The sequence below is a fragment of the Amblyomma americanum genome, chromosome 11 (genome assembly GCF_052857255.1).
Source record: "Amblyomma americanum isolate KBUSLIRL-KWMA chromosome 11, ASM5285725v1, whole genome shotgun sequence".
Lineage (NCBI taxonomy): Eukaryota > Metazoa > Arthropoda > Arachnida > Ixodida > Ixodidae > Amblyomma > Amblyomma americanum.
The window spans coordinates 31,428,978-31,451,132 of NC_135507.1; the positions used below are offsets into that span (position 1 = coordinate 31,428,978).

The following is a 22,155-nucleotide window of genomic DNA, read 5'->3' on the forward strand; positions in this document are numbered from 1 at the left end:
CGGGGAAACGCCCGAAAAATGGGCGTTTTTCTCCGTTATGGTTCCTTTGCCTGGATACCCACCTTGCGGAGTTAATTCTACATGTCCATTTTACACATTTCGACCCCGTTTATTCTATAGGATCCTAGGATTCCTAGGATCATGGTGCCAGTCAAGATATTCTTTCTTTTTCAAACTTTGTGAATTTTAAATTTCTGGTATGAAATTTTCTTCTTGCCCTAGAAATGTCAATGGACACTGCGTCGTGAAAATTCAAAACAAGAACTGGTTCTTTACGAAAAGAAAAAGAAAAATTCCTAGAATGCCTTGACCTGAAGTGGGAACGCAATGAACGCTGAACCAGCATTTTGTCTAATTTTCTTAACTCTGCAACCTTTTCACAAGATTCAGAGGAAAAATATATATCAGGATGCAGTTTTGTGCAAGTAGTCATAACTTATTTCATCCTCCAAAAATTTCACGTAAATAACAGTTAAATTTTGCGCAAGTAGTCATAAATTACTTCATGCTCAAAAAATGTCACGTAAATACATCAAGGAATTTTTTTTTACTGAAATCCGCGTCCCCCTTTAGCAATCAGACGAAAAACATGACTGGAGGGCTGTTTTCTCTCTGCTTGAGGTCGTCGCTATTTGTAGCTACGAGGCTTCCTGATATTTTCTTTTTATCTAGAATATGTTTGATGAAGTCGGTCATTGATCTCTGCGGGACGTTTTCTTTGCCTTAAAATGCCGAGTATGCTGTTCCCCACCTTCCAGCGCGTGAACGTACTCAATAGAAGGAGGTGCCAAGATTAGTACAATGCTGAAGGCAAAAAAAAAGTTAGTATGGCAGCGAGAAGAACAAAAGCTTGCCGTCGCCGGGGATTCTAACTGCGTTCTTCTTTGTGGCGATGCGTGGAGTCCTGAAATGTTCCATGGAAGTTCGCTGTGAGTCATTTGAATTCATGTCTTTCTTCGGGCAAGGCATTGCCTCCGCGTTTTCTGGACGACATTATTCCATAGTGAACGGCAGCTTGCCTCTAAAACCAAGCAGTGTTCTTTTTTTTTTTGCAAAACAGCTTTGATGAGTTTCCGATACAGTACACCAATGTACACAGGGTACTAGAGTTCACCATTATTACAGTGATTCTTCTTTGCAATAGTGTCGCACAGGTGACGAATGCTCTTTGAAGTTAGCTGTGCCTGACGTGATTTATTTATTTATTATCGCTACCTGAAATGCCCCGGGTATGTACAGGAATGTCCTGGAATGAGGGATGGGCTGAGTGTTGAAATGAAAGGTTCAATGAGATCCTTAAGATATAGTGGATTGGAGTATTGCACACAATCGGTTGGAGAGTTATTGCAGTTCAGAGCAGTTCGCACGAAGAATAAACGAGGATGAGCTTTATCATGCGCTGGATCTTTGCGATGGCTGGCGCGGCTTGATAAGCGACGAGCTGGCAAGATGACTGAAACGCCAAGTGGCGCATTTTAAATTTTTTTTGAAATAGGCAAAGCCTAAGGACGCAACGTCTCAATTCGAGGTTAGTAAGGTGAACCTGTGATTTAACTCCAGTGACACGCGAGTAATAAGAGTAGTCCGAAAAAAAAATCCTGCTGCGCGATTTTGATCCGATCCTGGAGGCTACGTTACAGGGTCATTCACTTAAAAACAGGAGAATCACAATTGGACGGATTTGTCGTAGGTGCCCATTTAAACCCATTTGCGGTGTTAGTCTAAGGAAGCGAAGTTCGTTTGGTTCGCAGTGTTAAAAAATCTGGCAGTCGCTTAACCAGGCTGACTCTTAAATTCAGCGAAAACAAGGAGGCTTGCTAAGTGTCTGAGGCTCGTACATGGTAGCTCCGCTACACGCTCGCGACAGCCGTTTTATACATACCCACACGACCACGTGGCTATTACGTGGTATCGCACTGTCTTATGACACCCACATCGGATGTCACCATGTGGCTTCACATCACCCCATCGGATGTTCTTAAAAAGGTCAACCCAAAGGTCATCCAATGTCAAAGGTCAGAGGTCAACTCAAGGTCAAAGGTCAACTAAATATCATGGGTCAAAGTCAGGGGTCAAGGGTTCGACACCATAACTGCACCACATATGGTCATACACGGCTAACGTGGTGGCGCTGAAGGTCGTTCAAGGTCATTCTCCGTCCTACGCGACGACTGTTTTTTACCTAGCGTATAGAGAAAGCTTCAAAACGCTGACACATGAATGAACAACGCTGGTACTTGGCTGAAATTAGTTGCAGTCCGTATCGTTTGCGGTGGCGCTCGGATTAACTGCGGTCGCTTGGATTAAGTGTCTGGAGTCTGTATTAAACAGGGTCACCCACCGATTAAATTGAGCAGCGCCTACATCACTTCTTCCGGCGCTCGTAAGAAACCGTGTGAGAGTGGACAGACCTACAGCCAAGACCAAGGCTTTAGAGCCTCTTTCGAGTGTGCATACAGGCATGCCGCCTGCGTTGAATGACGGTGCAAAATCCAACGCCCGAGCGAAGAAATGTGCTTCGCCTGGCAACCGCGCGGTGAATGGGACTACCGCTGTCCGAGAGTGACATGGACTACACAGCTGCTTTCACAGTAGCATACAGTGATGTTTTCTTGCTCTTGCACGCCGATATCGTACGCCTTTAGTTCCTTGTTTTTCACATGTGATGTGTAGTAGGATTTCTTGTTGCTTCCTCCGAACTGTCTAGTGGGCTTAGTTCAGAGCTTGCTGTTCATCTGCATCTTCAGCACTGAGTGATTGAAAACTAGGGCGGCTTGCAAATTGTACAATTCTAAGTGACTTGGAAGATGATTGTTTCGGGTTTAACGTCACTAAAATAACGTGCACCAACGAAACTTAACTTTGCGAGACCGTAGGATTAACATCATAGTTCACCGCCTTTTTGTCTCTCCATCGTGCCGCGTCACTTTCACGGCAATGAACGCCACCGTCGCACCGAGATGCACTTGTGGCGCATTTCAATCTGCGATCCGGAGCAAGTTTGCTTGCTCCTTGAAATCGAAGAGCGTGTTTAAAAGGGCGATTCGGATTCAGATCTTGAGTTCTGATTTAGCCGCGACGGTATATGATCCCTAGACTCCCTATACATCTTGCTCCTTCGCGGATTCGGAGAGGTGCTCCATATCGCCGACTGCAATACGAGCTGGAATTAGTGTGGCTTGGTCGGTGCCCATCCTCGTGCTGTTGTCGGTACAGTTGTTTCTGTCTTGCAAATATCAGTCTATGGTTGTGCCAGATTCATTTATATTTTATTGGTTCGAACCAGTCGTAATCCGTGGCACGGGCTGTACAGTCTTGGGCTTTTTTGCTTTTCTATACCTGCAGTATTCGAGATAGGCGCTGCACCACAGCCGTGCTACGTTAATTAGCAAATTTTTAATATAGGAGGACAACTGTCAATTACATGCTGTACCTTCAATGTGCTCGTCCAGCGCCCAACTGACACTCCTTCATTCAAGACAGCAATTTCTGGCATGCCTTGTTTTCATATTTCTCACTTGGCTACGCTGACGAGCGTGCGCGAATGGATTATAGCCCGGTTTACTTACCAAATAATGTGCCAATAATAATAATAATAATAATAATAATAATAATAATAATAATAATAATAATAATAATAATAATAATAATAATAATAATAATAATAATAATAATAATAATAATAATAATAATAGGTTTTGGGGGAAAGGAAATGGCGCATTATCTGTCTCACATATCGGCGGACACCTGAACGGCGCCGTAAGGGAAAGGATGAAAGAGGGAGTGAAAGAAGAAAGAGGTGCCGTAGTGGAGGGTTCCGGAATAATTTCGACCACCTGGGGATCTTTAACCTGCACTGACATCGCACAGCACACGGGCGCCTTAGCGTTTTGCCTCCATAAAAACGCAGCCGCCGCGGTCGGGTTCGAACCCGGGAACTCCGCATCAAGAATGACGATTCTTTTCTCCTGTCAACGTAAGCTTCACGAACGGCGTTTTCCCCACCGATTGTTCACCGCCTAGCATGCCTAAGTATATAAAGCTCGTTGTTTACATCTCGTAAATACGCTGTTTACCTGGTGTTCATGTGCCGTCAATGTTTACCCGTCGCGGCTCAGGGAGCATTAGAATTAGAATTTTTTTTAGAATTAGAAAGGAACGACGGAGGGCTTCTTCAGGGATAACACGCGAGGTGAACGCCCTTTACACAACAGGCAGATTTCTTTAAATGTGACACTTTTACCTGCTCGACGCTGAGTTCATTATCCCGCTGCTTTCAGAAAAAATGACAACAAGGAAAGGTTGTGCTTGTTTTTACGATTGACCCACGTGCATTGTGGAGAACCGTACGCAGACCGCCCTCTCATTCTCTCTTCTTCCCTCTTCCTCTCCCCTGCGTTTGTGTTGTGTCGCGTCTCCCCTCCCCCTCTTCCTCTCTGTCCCCCCCCCCCCCCCCGGTTGTCCTAGCAGCGAGGAGACGCTCAACGACCTGTACAAAGAACTGCAGCGAAGTGAGAAACCGCAGGTGGTGGAACGCTTCGAGGACGTCATCGCCGACCTCCTAGACAACATGAAGAGGTTACAGGAAGAGAACAGCCAACTGGAGAACACCTGGCTCAGGTGGGTGTCTCTGGTGACCTAACTGCTTCTGAGGCCAAGGACCGAACCAACTGTGCTGTTTCTGTCTGAGGATTGAAGGTCGCTTATCTTGCCATATGAGTGCCATGCGGATCGGAAAACACAACAGGAAATTTTCTGTCGCCACAACAGATACTCCTGTAGTATTTTGGGAACTGACAGCAGAAATTCTTGTTGTAACAACAGGACTTTCTATTGTACTGTGCACCCTCCTGTCGTAACGACAGAACCGATCCTGTCGTGACAACATACATCTTCGCAATACTACAGGAAAATGTGTCGTAACGACAGCACGATGAAATTTTTGTAGCGATGCCTACATTACGCTAGCATTTCGAGCCTTCAGCGTGGCGGCGCCGCCACGCTGTCACGTGGTTGGTCACGTGGTGTGGAGCAGCTGCCGGCGGCGCGCCGGAAAAACAGAGTGCGGGAGGAGAGTGGAGAGGGAGAAAGGGGAGAGGGTGAATCACGTCCAGGGACGAAGATGAAGAAGGAACGCCCAGCGAAACGGAGTGGCGAAAGACTGACTTCGCAATTCGACAGCGAGTTCCACTCGGCCAGCTGTAGCTATCGCGTCACTCCAGGCTTAACCAGAGCTAAACCACAGCCAATTTTTTTGTCGTATTTTGGGATCGGCTCTCTCGTTGAAGTCAAGGAGGTCCCCAGTGTTTATCCTACTTAGGGATATTGTTTCGTTTTTGATGTCATAGCATTAGAAGCCTTATCGGGAAAAAGGAAGTCGTCGGAAGCTAAATTCGCCATTGGCTAGACGGAATCAACTGATGTCTGCAGAACGGAGCATTCTCATTGGCTGGATGGAAGTGACGTCAGTTTCGGTAAAGCCATCAACCGCTTCTAATGCTATGGTATTGCCAACAAATTGTCTAATTAGGTGTCCTTGTGAATTTTAATCAAATTTTAGAGAGTACAGGAATGGTCGAGGTATGGCAGATAGCGCCAGCCCTGGCGCGGACAAAGAAGCGGGCGTATATTCGCGTCTAACCTTGAACTTTGTCGCAGAATAATCGTTAGCTCTGCCCCCCCCCCCCCCCCTCACTGCCCCGATGGTATACCATCCTTGTTATCCGCTATACCAAACGGTTGATTCAGGAGATAGCGAACACGCGTGTTTGCCAAAGCCAAAGGCGAAAGTAGGAAAAAGAAAATAACGCTAATTTAGAATAACATTTAGAATAGCTGATAGTTGGAATCAGAACAGAAATAACATAAAATCAACACAGAAATAAATTACAATGGCATATTATATACAGTTAAAAAATCCAAGTCCTGTGGATGCAGCGCTCGCTATGGCTTTTCGCGTTTCTGTACCCATAAAAAATTTCTTTACACAGGTCACTGACATTTGTCTATGAAGTCTATAAACTTCCTATGGACAAATCATATGGCCTAGTCTATAGGCAACGTATAGGCAATTAAAAACTCTATAGACAGTCTACAGACAATGCATAGATTCATGCCCATGCACTTTTTGTAGACTTTTATCTATAGAGCATGAATACGCAGAAGGACATATCTCTAGGAAGGCAATAGAGTCTGTAAGAAGTGTATAGACAGTCTATAGGTCATTTATTAGGGTATCTGCGCGTGCTTGCGCTTGGAAGGCGACAAAATGAACGACATTCCACTTGTCTTTCTATCCAGGGAGAAGAAAGAGCACGAAGAACACTTACGACGCATGGAGGAAGAAATGGACAACCAGGTCAAGCTTGTGGAGCTGCAAGCTAAGGCCAAGGTAGGAGGAAGGACAGTGTAGCTACACTGTCGTTTTAAGCGTTACACAGCAGAACATATAGCGTGGTGAACTTTAAACCGATATGCGAAGGGCTTTGTCACTTGCGTGTCGTTTTGCTGAGTTCCTTAATTTTTTGCAGATCAGCTTGTTTTTTTTTCTCATTCACTGTTATTTCCACGGCAGTGGCGGTAGTGAATTTCAGTGTGGGAGTCTCCATCGTCACCTTCGGCTTAATCATCATCGCGACCTTAATCGTATGCTGGGCTTATTTCACGACTTAACGTAGGATTTCTCAGTCAGCTAGCGAACGTAGTTCATAACCAGAAACTAATTTATCGGGCAACGACAATGTTATCCATATGTTATTCAAGTGGTCTGGGGAGTGACATGTGATTGAAATGAGCACATATGAGAAGTGGGCGGCCGCAGTATTGCTTTCGCTGCAGATATTACTTTTTGCTGGGGAGAGACCGAAGAGTCCTACAGGATGTTTTTTTTTTGCTTTGAACCACTGTTTATTACATTCCACATCGATGTTTTAATGGAATCGTAAGTGTATCGAAGATAGACACTTTAATCTCTAAAAGCAAGGCTTGTAGCCCTTAAAGCGAGATGGTTACTTTGCTTGCATTCTCCGTATTTTTCTTTGCTGCAGCAGTTTCTTGAAAAAGTTGGTCACAGACATCAATGAGAGTACGGCCCCGTATACTTGATCTGTGTTAAAAAAACTAGATTATTCTTATTTCCTCTGAGGAAAGCGTGTTTTTGCCGAAACATGCCCAACGTAGTGGTCTTGAAAGCCAGTGCCGTAATATCAACTGCAATTTTGCATACTACGCCGCAGAACGCAGGTGTCATTTACGCAAGAAATGCAATTTAACCTAGCGTCCGCTCGCTCGCATATTTCAGAAAAGGCGGAGGCGAATGGACGCGAATAAGAAATTGCGTACTCCTTTAATTACAGGTAGCTGCGCTTCTACAAACAGCCCTATACAAGGACAATACAAGACATTCTAACTACCTATTCATTCGAATTAGAACCGTAGCTTTTAAGTGCTACTAAGCACGAAGAGCCATGATAACTACACTCGAACGTCTAAAAGGCGTTCGAGTATGGGTGGCGTACCTGTAGAACATAGTGTTCCCATTTGCAGTTTCTATTTATTAATGCCACAGTAATAAAAGCTTCAAAGGGAAAAAAATGTGTCGTTGGTCGTAAAATACGCCCTTTGGCTGGGCGACTGGACGAGTGTGACGTCACAATAGCGGAAGTGACGTCAGTTCAGGTAAAGGCATCAGCAGCCTTAAATGTTATCGCATCTAACACATAAGGCAATTAGGTGTGTCTGCTTCTGGACGAGTGTGACGTCACAGTATCGGATGTGACGTCACTTCCGGTATGGTGACGTCACTTCCGGTAAAGGCAACCACAGCCTTTAATGTTATCGCGTCCAACACAAAAGGCAATTAGGTGTCCCTGCGAATTTTCGCCTTCGTAGACGACAAGCTCTTTCTCTTGATCCTGCCTTGGAGGTGGCCGACCCTGGTTTTTTCTTGGCCGTGTGTCAACATCGTAAAGCGTAAATTTGTGAGCGCACACTCTTTCACGAAAGGGTGTTCGCTAGAGGACAGCTTACTCCCTTTTTACTCCCATATGGGTGTATCACTGTTTAGAGTGTACATGTCCGTACGTGTGCTTCTTTTACACGTGTAGTAGGGCGGCTATGTAGTTTGACTATTTGGTGAGTATATTCATGCTTTCCAGCGCACTGCGATTGAAAATACGAGTATATTTAAACGCGTTCGTCCTCCGCTACTCTCTTGCTGCTTTTTATTGCATTTTGCCCGGACTTTATTCGGCCTTTCTTTTTATTTCTTTTTTTTAATGCTAGGCACAAGTTCGTCCTATTTACAGCGTAGACAGCACACCCACATCCGTTCCGCGCACACAGTTCGCCGTGACTCACTGCCGCACCTGCCTTCGTTTCTCTGTGTGCCTTGGGCTAAAGCTGTGCGGTGGGGGAATGGAAACGTAGTCGGCTCACGGGCAAAGAAAAAATACAAGTTAGTAGGAGTGATGAGGTTAATAAATTAGCGTGTACACGTCTCGGGTAGGCACAGGTCAGGGCTAACCGAGGGTCACTGGAAGATGACCTTGTCCTCTGGTAATCTTTAAATGTCTGGTGATGATGGGTCTTACCGTTCTCCACTGCCGTCGGCAGCTAGTGAGATCCGCAAGAAATGGACAAATTTTGCGGAAGGATATTCCTGAAGCGGCGTCTTCTCACGTTCCGGACATACTGCCACTTTTTTTAGTAGTGTTGCAGGGCTCATTTAAGAGCTGTACAGCGGCTGTCGTGAATTTGTCCGTGCCTTCTTTCAGAGGCCTTGAATCATACGAGTTAAGAAACTTGGATATAAATTTTGACCGTTACTCGTCGCCAGTTTGTGGAGGTCATTACACGGTGGTTCCCGGCACTTTTTATTTCTCCACAACCATGTTTTGTTCAACACTGAGCAGTTCATCTGAATGCCGCAGGTGACGTTGCAGTCAACCTGCATCTTAGCGCTGCGTTGGGTTGTAGAGGCTACCCACCGCGATGACTCTGTGGTTACCGCGCATTCGGCTGGCGAGGACGAGGTAGCGGAATCGAATCCCAGCCTCAACAGCAGCGTTTCGATTGCGGCGAAACGCAAAAGGCGCCCGCGTGCTCAGCCATTTGAGTGCACGTTGAAGAAGCCAAGGTAGTCGAATTTAATCCGGAGTCTTCCACTAGACCGCCTCTTTCTCCCTTCCTTCCTTCATACTCTTCTTCACCTCTTTCCTCGGGGTGCGGTTGAGGTGTCCACCGAGAAAGTAGAAAGTTACCGCGCCTCTCTTTTCCTCATTCAACAATTACGTTCTATACATATATGGTCCCACGGAGATTTCCGCAACTGCTATGATCGGAGCTCTTGAAGGGCACCTGCACCGCTTTTTGAGAATTTCGCGATATTCAAGGATTCAAATCTACATAGGTTATAGGTAAACCATGCCAAGTGTTTTTGGACTAGCATTTTAAATAGTGACATAATGGACGATTGAATTTTGTGCTTCTCCTCTAAGCACCGGAGTAGCGCGGGGAAGTTAAGTGTGACGTCACGAAAGGTATGATTTAAAATTACCGCTGCCGTCAGGACACATCCAGCCGTGCCTCGTTGGAAGCTGCCAAACAAGGCCCGGTGGACTTTGCCTTCGGTGGAGTCGGTTTTTTTTCCTTAAAAGCAGGCGTTTATGCGTTGGACATGTACCGATACTTTCGATGACGTCATCATGCGCCTCCTACTTGGCATTGTGCGCTGCGGAGAAGCTTGAAGGCCGTTGCGATTTTAATTGACGGCTACGTCACCATTTCAAATGCTAGCCTAAAAGGACTCCGCATGCTTTACCTACAATATTCGCACATACGAACCTTTTAAGCTCGTCAATTTCTAAAACATATGCAGTTGTCCTTTAAACAGGTGCGGTGCACGCGAAGGCTAGTTACAACGGGACTAAGTGTTTTGATTGAAGTGGGCGGAAATTAACGTGAATGCTTGTCGGGTTGTTTTCTACGCAGGCAGAGGAGGAAGTAGAGGCGAAGCGGAGAACGTTGCAAGCCAAGATGAGCGAGGAGATGAACGAGTTGCAGTCGCACGTGTCCCTCTTCGAAAAGGTCGCCACTCACAGTTCTGCGTTGCCTTTTCACTTTTTTACTGTCACGGCATTAGTACGGGCTCGCATAGCGCGCCCCGATTTCGAAATAACTGACCTACTTAATACGCATGCACTAACAACGATACGCCCCCTGACGAAATACTCAACGCCTTTGCCATTTAATGAAACGAGCATGCCTTAATTGTCATGTGCATTTATAACCCTTAAGGTGGAGCACATTTCAGTCGAGGGCGTAATTAGCATTACTGCGCAGGAGCCGGCTTCTAGTTCCGCATCAGGTATAATTTCTGTTCAGCTGAGAAGTTTGTGAGAAAACCATGTAGCGTTCATTTGTAGCCGTGTGGCAGGCTTCTGTGTTCCCCGTCGCCCTACAACAACTGCTCGCCCGCATGCCTATAGTGTAGCGCAGGAAAGACAACTTTCTGCGTCAAATGGCATCAGCGCGAACGATGTGCAGTACATTTCTGTGGCTGTCGAACATTCCGAAGCATACAACGTGTTCACTTTGCGAGGCATGCTCGTATATGTGAATGTGGCCCGCTATGAGCGCGTGACGTCATGTAGTGTGATTCAGAAACAGGTGCTACGAATAGTGCGTGCTTGCGCTCTGAAACTTGTCCGACATGTCATTTTACACGCTAACCGCTTTACTTCCGTGATGTAGTACGTACAAGGTGCTAGACATACAGTTTCCTCTGGAGGACATTTGTCAGGATGACATGGACAGGAAGTGTGGACAGAGCGTGTTTACATGAACTGTCGGTCGTCCAGTTAGAGTGTAATTATCAGTTTTAATGATTAATAATGTTTGAATGGGAAGTTTAAATGAGCAAATTAGGGAATGAAATAATTAAGGAAGTAATAAGGCAATTAATGTAGCTAATTGCTCCGAGTAATTCATAATATTGGTAAATTACTAGCAATGCCTTCAAATTTAACTAACAATGAAAGTAATAACGAAAATAACTAATAATTAATAGAGTTGGTTAATTAATGATTAATCAATGTGGTATTCGACAATGATTAGTATTTAATCGTTAATTAATTGTTAAATGATTAGTTAGCTGGTTTAGTTACTTGATTAACTACCACAGATTATTAGTCACGTTGCTGAGTAACAGAGGGGGCAACGGAGCTCGAAACGCTCACGCATTCCCGAGCGTAAGGAGTGTGCTGCTGCTGCTTACACACGTGCCCCCAGGTGGAGCAGTGGTTGCGGGCGAACGAGACGCACGACCGCAAGCTGACCTCGGTGCACTCGAAGCTGGACGAGGCGCTGCAGGAGAACCGGCAGCTGCGCCTCAGCCTCATGGACACCCAGAATAACGTGGCGCTCACGCGCACCGAGCTGGCACAGATACGCTCGCAGTACGAGGACAAGTGCCGGGCGCTGTACGAGTGAGTACACACGCCAGAATTCGTCCAAGGTCTCTGTGGGTTCAGGTCTAGACATCCCGGGGGAAAAAAAAAAAGGTTAGAGAGCACTGCAGAGACTGCATGGGAGAAATGCGGAAGCATTAGTGCCTGCCGCGACGTTCGTGCCTCCGAGTCCAGTTTGGTAGCTCTTGTACATATGACGTCATATGGAATGTTCTAGAACTATCTTAAAAAACCTGCATATCACCCTACTTCTCAGACACCCATTTTAAGGGGTATTGTTTCGGGTGTGTGCAAGGGAAGAAAAACGCACTCCGTGGCGGCCCAAAGTCATTTGGAGCGATGAGCTTAGGTAATTTGCCGTAATACCGTGGCCGTTACGAAACGAAATCGGAGGTCATTCGGAGAAGGATACTATGTGCCGAAGCGGACTCTTCATTTCATTTCATTTCATTTTATTACCTTAAAGACCCCTCGCGGGGTATTACATAAGGGGTGGGATTAGCAGAAAAGGCACAAAACAATGCCACTAGTGATCATGAACAAAAAATGTTGTTTAGATTGCTTGCAAATGATGAAGGACAGGTGATGTCGACGATATGCTGGGGAAGGCCGTTCCAATCTTTAGCTGCACGTGGGAAGAAGGAGGCTGAAAAAGTAACAGTTCGGGCACGTGGGCGAAAAACTTGAAGCGTGTGGCCAGGACCGCAACATATGTCACGTAACTACACATGGAAACGCATTCTTCAAACGCATATACTTTCCGGGTCATGTGTCCCGCACGGCAGACTGACCTGGATAACGTTCTCAGCAGTGAGGCGACGTGTAAGTTTACACTTATTATCTGCTGCTCCGGGGCCGTTTATAAACTGACTGCTCGCCGGAAATTCCTCGTACAACTACGGCTGCGCAGGAGTATTAAGCTGTGGGTAACAACGCCTGCGGCGTATTGAAAAACGCAATGACGGCAAAATGTGGTTTTTCCCTTAGTTTTTATTTATTTATTTATACATACTGCAGCGCAATTATATGCGCTATGGCAGGAGTGGGAAAACACAAAAATGCAAGGAAACAAAATGCAGCAAAATGTACAAAGTGAGCACTACAAAAGTTAAAATCACAAATGAAATATCAAACAAGAAAGGAACTGTTAACGACAGGGTAAGAATACACAGCTATTATGCGTCTTCGTGAAGCTGATACAGCTGCCGTCAGCTAATCAGGCACTGAAGGTAGACAACTGTTGATTCCTTACTTAGCTCATAAGGCCCGACGAATTTGATTTTAAAGATGGCTTGCGTTGTCAACTAGACGCGTAACAAACATAACACGCATAACAGACGCATAACGCTCTAGAGCATGACAGCCGTCGTTTTCTTAAGTGCCATAAAACCCCACTCGACACAACAACAGCATAACAAACGCCGGTGGGGTAAGATCTGCTAGCAGCATCGCTGGAGATTTGGGTGACTTGACGAACGTTTTTTTTTTATCTTTTGGCACAGCCGAGTGCAGAGACGTGATCAGAGGTTTAGTAGGGACAATTTTGTGTTTTTATAGTGGTTATGCCTATCCACGGATCCCACCGTACCGAAAAACATAACATCAAGTTTTCTGTCGTCACAACAGATTTTCCTGTAGTATTTTTGGACCTGACGACAGAAATTATTTAAGAAACAACATGATTTTCTGTCGTATTGTACAGCCCCCTGTCGTAATGACAGAGTGAATTCTGTCGTGATTACACACATATATTCGCAATACTGTGAAAAAAATCGTCACAACGACCGGGCGACAAAGGTTCTTGACGTATTTTGGGACCGGCTCTGTCGTATTTTTCGACTGTGCAGAACGTTCGCGGCTAATACGGTGTGTCTTGTTTTGATCCCCTTTCTGCACAGTGAACGGGAGCGGATCATGGGCGTGTTGCAGGAGCAGGGACTAGCTACCAAGCAGCTGCAGCATCTGCAGTGAGTAGAGACCGCGACAGGCTTCGCTCTTTACAGTCTTGTCTTCCAAACGTGCGCGACAGGGGGGCGCTGGAGTGCTCATGAACGCTGGACTTCGAATCCCTCTGAGCGCGTTACGACAGAACTTGCATCCTTTTTTGCGTTCTTATTTTCAGTAAAGGCGTTTATTGTGAAGAGAAAGTAGTCCTACGCTCTACCCTTGTGTATCATATTATTCCTATCGTTATTCTTAGTCAATGCCTTCTGCTGCAATACTAAGTTTGCTTCCCTGTCAGTGCCACAGAGATTGAGCGCATGCGTACTCCATTGCTGTTGCTTGTAACGTGAAATCTAATGAATGAATGAATGAATGAATGAATGAATGAATGAATGAATGAATGAATGAATGAATGAATGAATGAATGACATTGTGAGCCCTTCTGAACACTTGGTGCCTCATTGGTAGGCGTCTATCTTATTACTGCATCTCAAGGAAGCTGTCAGTGTGTCAGCTATCTTGGAACTATTTGTAAACAGTAATTTATGCCAGCAGGCATACTGCCGCAATACAAAAAAATTGACAACTGCTGTACCTTAACGTTAACAGAGGTATTTGTAAATACGTCAATGATTTCTAAATGCTTCCTACGCCTAAGCGAAGTGAAAATAGGCCGTTATAAAGGCCAGGTGAAAAGTTACGAAGCGACTGGGATGTTATAGCATCCAACATGAAAGACACAGATCGGAACGAACTCTTGGAAACGCTGATCTTGAACCTCCGCTCGTGACCGAATCGTTCTAGCCTGCACAATTCTTTTGATAAACTAACCCACGATGCAATTGTGATCCTTTAGTTATCATCTCGTGAACTTCGTAGTGCGCGATAGCGCCAGAGCCGAAGAGCCTTGGTTTCAATCCTTTGCTTTATGCAAGCAACTTCGCCTGCTAACAAGCGTCGTGCATTCCTGCCATGCTGTCATTGCAGAGAAGCCAACCGAAAGCTACAAGACACCAACGACATCTTGCGGAGCGTCCTGGAGAAAGCCGAGAAGACACACCCTCCCGACGTACGGGCTGTTTCTTACATTGCCGCAACTATTTTTCTTGTCGCTATTGCAGCTTATTGCGCTGTTTTGGGATTTCGGGACTACTTACGAATTGCTTATGAGAGCGTTTTCTTTCTTTCTTTCTTCCTTTCGTTCCCGTGGCTCGTGACTTCAGCTGGTGAGACAAGAGTCTGTCCTGTCCGACTACTTCGGCGACTCGGCATTTGTGCCGCCCATGCGAAACCGAAGGTGCGTACTCGACATGTCTTTGTAAAGCAATTTTATTCGTTGACTCGCGAATAGGGCAGCTAAAGCTGGGGTGCCGAGACACAAATAAACTGAGGGGAATGTACAAGGACGTAGAAAGGAAACACGTGACGAACGCATGTCGAGATTTCTTTTTTTTTAAGCGAGGCAAAGCTACACATGTGTGCAGCCAGTATTTCGATGTCGCAGTTGTGAGTACACTACACAGTACCGCACGGCCTGCACGCAATGTGGTGATGAGGTGGAGCTTGCATTCGCTGGCGAAGTTTCACAGCCTGACGATAGTGGCGGAGTGATCTTGTTTCGCTTTGGTCCAGTCGTGGTAACGCTGGACCTGTGTGAGTCAATGCCGTGTTCGTGCCGCTGCAAAAGGACGGCAGATGCCACACGAGGTCCACTGTGTCCGGCATTCGTTGGGAGCAACCGGAGCTGAGTTCGGGTGGTTTTTGGGAGATACCTCGACCCACACCTGACCGCGTTCCCTACAACCAATCCCCTTACTCACACTCCTGGGCTTCAAGTCCTCCTTTGACCGGAGTACCGGCAGCTTTCTAAACCACGAGTATCTGTACAGGACCAACCATTATCCCGCAACCGACGGCATCGGTGACCTATCAAGAGTATTGCTCCCTGATGGGGGGTGTTCTTCAGTGCTGAAAGCAGCAACTTGGAATAGTGGCGTTAAAATTCATTAATACCGCTCGTTCTTCTACAACGGGAACACATGTCAGCTGACAGACGGCACAAAAGGACGGATGTAGAATGGGAAATTAAACAAGTTGGTAATTAATGATGGTCATGACGCAATAGGAAAAAAGGGAATACAAGACTCGCGCGGGACACAGGATATAGCAACGAATTGAGGGAAGAATAATGGGGAAGGGGTGTAGGGGAAGCAGGCCGAAATCATAGTCTTGGTGCAGAAGAGCTGATCGCTAACAATATGGACGGCATCCCAGAGTGTTTTTCCAGGTGTTCGAAGTGGAGGGCATGAAGTCATCACTTGGTGCATTCACACGCAACAGTGTACGCTCTCATCAAACTCCGACCTGTCCTTGTGACGCACTCACAAGGAGCGCACCGGCTATCCTTCGCCCACGCGCGCTTCGAACCATCGGCCGAGTTGTAAGGCGTCTCGCCTCCAGCTGCGCTGCTCCCAGAGCTCGAGCCCTCCCGCGCGCGCGCGCGCATTCTGCGCATGCGCTGGCTCCGCCAAAAGCGCGCGCACCTTTTCCACGTCGTTACAGTGGGGACCGCGCGAAATTATTACGAGGACATAACTCCTCTCCCGCTTCGCCCCCCCCCCCCCCCCCCCCCCATCCTCCTGAACACCCAGTGCCCAGAGCGCGCGCTCTCCCGCTCAAGGAGCGCTATAGTTCTGCGAAACGACGGCTGCCGCAGGAGCCAGCTGTGTAGCGTGGGCTGCGCACTCGTGACGTACTGCTGCTGTTGCGCCGCCGGGCGCAGTAGGAGGAGGGGGAAGAGAACGCGCGCGATAGTGAGTGCGCGTACCGTAGAATGCCGCTCGCCATCGGCGCAAGCTATCTGCACAGGAAGGCGGCGGAGGCTCGCGGGGACTAGTCTCCGCTAAATTGGCGCCGCCGCTGAGATGATGATGCCCGGCGTGCAGCTTCTGCTCTGAACGATCCCCCAGCTGCGCGCCTGTAGGCGTGAGCAGTCGCCTCAGAAAAGTGGAGTCCCGGACGCCTCAGCTGACGACCGCTTGTCTTCAACGTCTTCCTCGTCATCGCCAGCGGTGGAGTTGACAACTCGCGCTTGACTGTGGATCGTTGTTCGGAGTACAGGGCCACGTCGTATTAGTACTGCCCACTCGCACCTTGCCACCGACGTCTTCGACGACGTCGTCGCCTTCAGCGTCTTCACATCTAACCGTCGACATGACGTGACGTCTTTGACTACGGATTCCTGCCGATAAACTGGTCTTCGCGTCGCAATTGTATTCTCCGTGTTCAACTTGGCCTCCGACGTCTTCGACGACGACTTCATCGTCGGCGTACCCTTTGCCGTTGGTGCCTTCAAGGCACCGCCTCCAGTCGTCGACGACATCCTGTGCGTCCTGACTTGAGGCTTCGCGGCGTAGTCTTCGACGACGGCGTCATGAAGCGTCTCAAGGCGATGATGCGAGTCGGCCGACGGGGCAAGATGATCGTGAACGATGAACGCGTGCCGCCGGAAGCCGACCCCGTGATGTGCTACAAAGTGCTTCCGGTCGCCTCTGTCGGCGTCTCCGCCGACCTGCCACAACAGGATCCCCCAGCACCAGTGGCGAATGGCTACGCCGGTGGGACGCACCCGAATTCGGACTCCACACAAGAGTAGGTGTCGTCACTTTGCACAGTCAGTCGCTATTAAAAAGTTCTTCGCGCCGTCACTTAGGTTCGTATAGAAAAGAACAGGTCGTGCATAAGTGGGGCGTGTGTGTTAGACGTTTTGAACTGGTCATGTATGGTGTCTGGTGTGCGTCATACGGAGTTGTGCAGAGCCTATTTGCCGCCAGCTGTGTCTAGGTCTTCCCGTGTTGTGTAGCCCGTAGTATGGTCCCCCGCCAACTAGCCTTAAATGCTACCGTAGCGCCGTAACAAGTCTTACAGATTTAGTTTAATTTAATTTAGCACTCATGCTATCGAGAACTTCACCTCTTCAGTGGGGAACTGGATCAACCCGAGTGAGATGCCGAAGCCGTACAAAACCATACCAGACTCACATAATTTGCTTTTGCTCAGCAGTTAACGGGTGTGCTTGAAAACGCGTGAGCGGAAAGCTTAATTGCGTAGCACTTGCCATAGCGCCGTTCAATGCTCCCTAAGTATGTATGTAGGTTCCTACGAAAGTTCGTCTTGTCGTGCATGGTCAAGTCGTTCAAGACCACAATCACCGACCAAGTTCAGGTGAAGTGGTTGTTCGTTTCGCCACTAGGATGCAGGTTTCTCGATTCCGCGAACAAGGAGAGGAATCCATGCGTTAGTACGGAATGTCAACCATCCCATGAAAACTTGGTCAATGGCTACAATCTCCAGCTTTTTTTAGTGCGAAAACATTATTGGCCTCATAACCTGGAAAATGCGGGTGTCTGGTTGAAGTCTGCGCTGTCAGGCGCGTGCTGTGGGAAATTCCGAGAAATAAACGATACCTTGAATGACGATGACATTGGCCAACATGGAGAAATAATTCCGCGACTGGGTTTCGAACCGGCGGCGGCGCGAACAGATTAGCTTCGCTGGCCACTGCACGAGAGCACTAGGCTATCGCCGCTGCCGATCACCCGTCGTGTTGTTGTTGTTGTTGTTGTTGTTGTTGCCTCAAAAGCGATGACACGCACCCATGGTAGGGGATTGGGCAGGGTTTGGCGCAGATCCAAACAGGAGAAAATTCACCCAAGTTTATCTCAAGTGGCTCATAAATATAAATAGAGGAATCTGTGAAAACAAATAACGAATTTTGACAGATCTTGAGGAAATCAGGATGAAGATCGAGGAAACAAAGCTGTGAGTGTTGAAATAAAATGCAGCACGCTCTCGCGCTGTTCATTGCATGCTGTATTTATCAGAATCCATCTGTGCGCAAGTCGCGAAAGGAAAGGAACCGCGCTTTCAATCTCGCTTTCGGGTACGTGGCACGCATATTATCGGAGTAATCAATAAATGATTGCTCATACTTCGTTCCTTCTTACATTTCTCACGACTGTATAGTGGCGAAAACTGCTAGTAGACGCGATGCGTGTTTATCGTCTCGCGCTCTTTCCTAGCCTATAGAAGCTTCCTTTCCTTAAGTGATCTCTTTGTTATTGGTAATCTGTCAGTGCAGTCTGACTTGAATTTGTCCCAGGGGTCTCTTTAATGCGGACGGCGTGCTGAGATTCGGCACATCTCTAGTAAACTCAATTCAGTGATGGCATCAGCGTCGTAAACGCAGCGGAGTGGTGGCTATTCGTTGTTCTTGTACGGCGGAAAAAAAAACCACATAAGTCGTGCTCTATGTGGAAATGTATGGACGAGCATATCAGTAAATCTGTCGGCCGGGAGGCCTCATTAAACGCACCCGGTCTTCTTTCAAACAACATGGCCTGTGCGCTCGCATCGCGCGAAAGAAATTCAACTTCCGGTTCACGTTACGCAAAGCTATCTTACTTCCTTTTTCTTCTGCGTACTTCCGGCGTGGAAACGGGGCCAGGGTATCCACTGCTGTGTGTTGGACCGCAGCGGTGGCCGAGTGGTTGAGCATACGCCTCGCATGCGGGAGGTGCGGGGTTCGATCCCCAGTGCCGCCGGGTATTCACCGGTGGTACAATGGATACAAGCTTTCCCTTGGCCTGGTTCTAGGCTTCTTTAGAGTGAAATGCTTGGGAAATGGGTCTTCGACCCCACCTTGAGAAATGGAAAATACCTTGTTCCATAGCGCTCTTTGGCCATAGGAGCCCTTGGGCCATAAAAATCAACAATCATCATCATAACTGCTGTGTGTTGTGCCGTCCGTGATCTAGATTACAAACGCTCTTGTTTATTCGGCGTAAAGTTCGAATTAGGGTGGGCTATAATCACCAGAAATCTCCTGCCGAGGAATCAGCTCCGAAAGACTTTGTGCCTTGCTTTGGAGCGACCGATAAGTAAAATGGGTGCCAATCAATGACGAGTTATATCGTCACAGCTCGGACACAAGACTTCAGTTCACCCGAACGAGATCTCCCAGTGTTCTCCGCCAGATTGAAATAGTGAACGACCGCTCTCCGCGCAACATCTTTTCATCAACCGAGCTGCAGTCTGTGCTTCAAGCTAAGTATGGAGACTTGCCACTAAGCCGGACCACTTAGTTCGACTGATCTCTAACCGCTTAGTCAGAGAGGGCAGACTTAAGTTGTAGTGGCGTCGATAGATGTCGATTTGCAGTCTCCGTTTTCTAACGCTTCCTTGGCACCTTCAGTGTCATTGGGCTCTGCCACTTTAGTGCAGCTTGCCTTGCCGTTTCTGGCTGGTGTTCCTTTTATGAATGTCTTTTTGCGTTTAAATGGGTTGGCCAACATTTTTGTCCCCGAACTGCGAATGTAAGGAAAGCGTTGCAACTTTATTCTGTGTCTCTGCTTGCCTCAGAAATTAACTCATGACATCACGAAGAGGGCAATCCCGGAAGATTTTTTAAAACATTTTGAGTTGATTATCGCATCATGTATCATATATATAATCTATTCGTTACACCGACTCGATTTTCAAAATACCGATTCGAAATGTACTAAGACAGCAATAGAGGCCTGCAAACTCAAATCGAAACAGTTGCATGGCCAGAGGAGGTGCTTCGCTTGACAGAGCGATGACATCGCTAATATTATTGCAAAAAGGCGGAGTGATGCGTAGTAGAGGACGTTTGTAACGCAATAATGGTCCCGCCAAGAAAGCTTGCACGAAAAGAAACGCAAAATAAACGCTCGACTCCTTCAACAAGCGCTGCAAATGTGTTTTAGAAAATATTTTGTAGCGATAGCTACATTACGCTAGCATTTCGAGCCTTCAGCGTGGCGGCGCCGTGGCCACCTTGGCGGCGCCGCCACGTGGTCACGTGATGCGGAGCAGCTGCCAGCGGCGCGGCGCGCCGGCGAAATTGAGTGGGGGGGGAGAGATTAGAGAGGGAGATAGGGGAGAGAGTGAATCCACGTCCAGGGACGAAGATGAAGAAGGAACGCCCAGCGAAACGGAGCGGCTAAAGACTGACTTTGCAATTCAACTGAGCGAGTTCCACTCGGCCAGCTGTAGCTGTCGCGTCACTCCAGGTTTAACCAGAGCTATCTGTACTCCTCGACTTTAAAAACGTTGCAGCAATGCTGTTTGTAAGTTTCAGTTTCGTGGCAAAGCGGCCGTTAATGTAGTAATCAGAATTACGTGAGCTGAAGAGGTCAGTGCTGCGAGATTGAAATTCCACGCATTTGTTCCGCAATAGGTCAGTACACTCTAAACAGAAAAGAGTAAAAAGGAAGTAAACTCCCCTTTTAGCGCACACCCCTTTATATAAGGGAGTGTGCTAAACGATAGATTACTCCCTTTTTTACTCCCATATAGGCGTATTTGCGTTTCGAATGTAGGGTATCAAGAGGCGTACCCAATTGGCTGCTGCCGTGGTTAGCAAGAGAGTGGAAAGGGCTTACATCGTAGTGCGGTCTCCGCTTTCACTCCAGAGTATGCGCATTGACGCTATATTTTGGAAGACTGTCCTACGCGCTCTCAATAGCTGAAATAACAGCCAGAAAGGAGGAATCCGTTCGTAAAATGCCTGAAAGTTTTCTTAAGCTAGCGGGGAGCAAGTGTCAATGGGCGGATAATGTTTGTGGTGCCGCAACTGCGTTTGCTGCCCGTAGAAATCGCGTGAAACGAGGCTGCGAGAACGGCGAAATTTAAAATGAATTGGCATAACTGGGGCCGCAAAAGTTAGTGGAAACGATTAGTATGAAGAAAATTTTCATCATCCTAATCCTTAAGGACCTGCAATAAGCATTCTCATGTGAGCAAACCCCCCAAAAAATTGGAGGTGACATTTAAGCTCCGCCTTAAGGATATGACGCGGTAGCGTTAATGAGTTAATACTTATGTCTCTAAATTCTTTAGACGTTTTTCTACAAGGTATGTATCTATAGATTTATGACCATCCAATTTCCATACATACATACGCAATCTATAGATTTATGGCAATACCCTTTTAGTAGACTTTTCTCTATAGACAATCGATAGTCTACTTTGACTATTTCGACGAGTTCCGTGCACTGGAAATGTTGCTGTGCCTGCAAGCTTCTCAAAAACGATTGCATTTTGGCGCGATGTAACCAAAATTTGTTGGGCTGCAGCGCCGAGTGTAACCGCGTTTTCGAAATTCTAAAAAAATGATAAGGATATTGGTTAGCCCCGCCGCGGTGGCTCAGTGGTTAGGGCGGTCGGCTACTGATCCGGAGTTCCCGGGTTCGAACCCGACCGCGACGGCTGCGTTTTTATGGAGGCAAAACGCTAAGGCGCCCGTGTGCTGTGCGATGTCAGTGCACGTTCAAGATCCCCAGGTGGTCGAAATTATTCCGGAGCCCTCCACTACGGCACCTCTCTCTTCCTTTCTTCTTTCACTCCCTCCTTTATCCCTTCCCTTACGGCGCGGTTCAGGTGTCCAATGATATATGAGACAGATACTACGCCATTTCCTTTCCCCAAAAAACCAATTATTATATTGGTTACGGTGAGCAACAGACCTAAGGAGCCTAACTGTAATAGTTAAAAAGTTAACTATTCTATATTAGTCAAATAACCTACTGGTTAGCACTTCTTAGCTGCATTCTGATGTGCTACACCGCTGACAATGTTATGCCGAAAAAAGCGCACGCACTTCTAAATAAAAAAATTGGCAGTGGCTTAGCTCTGCTATGCCAGGATATACGTAGCAAAA

At 47.2% G+C, this 22,155-nt stretch overlaps 1 protein-coding gene across 4 annotated transcripts in view; it reads left to right on the forward strand.

Moving 5' to 3' along the window:
* LOC144111506 (uncharacterized) overlaps positions 1-22,155 on the forward strand; it is a 104,548-nt gene that overhangs the window by 60,575 nt on the left and 21,818 nt on the right. For all 4 annotated transcript variants that reach the window (XM_077644830.1, XM_077644831.1, XM_077644828.1 and 1 more), the window contains exons 3-9: positions 4,471-4,620; positions 6,301-6,391; positions 9,991-10,086; positions 11,290-11,486; positions 13,367-13,435; positions 14,400-14,481; positions 14,636-14,709. In XM_077644830.1, coding sequence (XP_077500956.1) covers positions 4,471-4,620; positions 6,301-6,391; positions 9,991-10,086; positions 11,290-11,486; positions 13,367-13,435; positions 14,400-14,481; positions 14,636-14,709 — 759 coding nt within the window. The remainder of the gene's footprint in view (positions 1-4,470; positions 4,621-6,300; positions 6,392-9,990; positions 10,087-11,289; positions 11,487-13,366; positions 13,436-14,399; positions 14,482-14,635; positions 14,710-22,155) is intronic.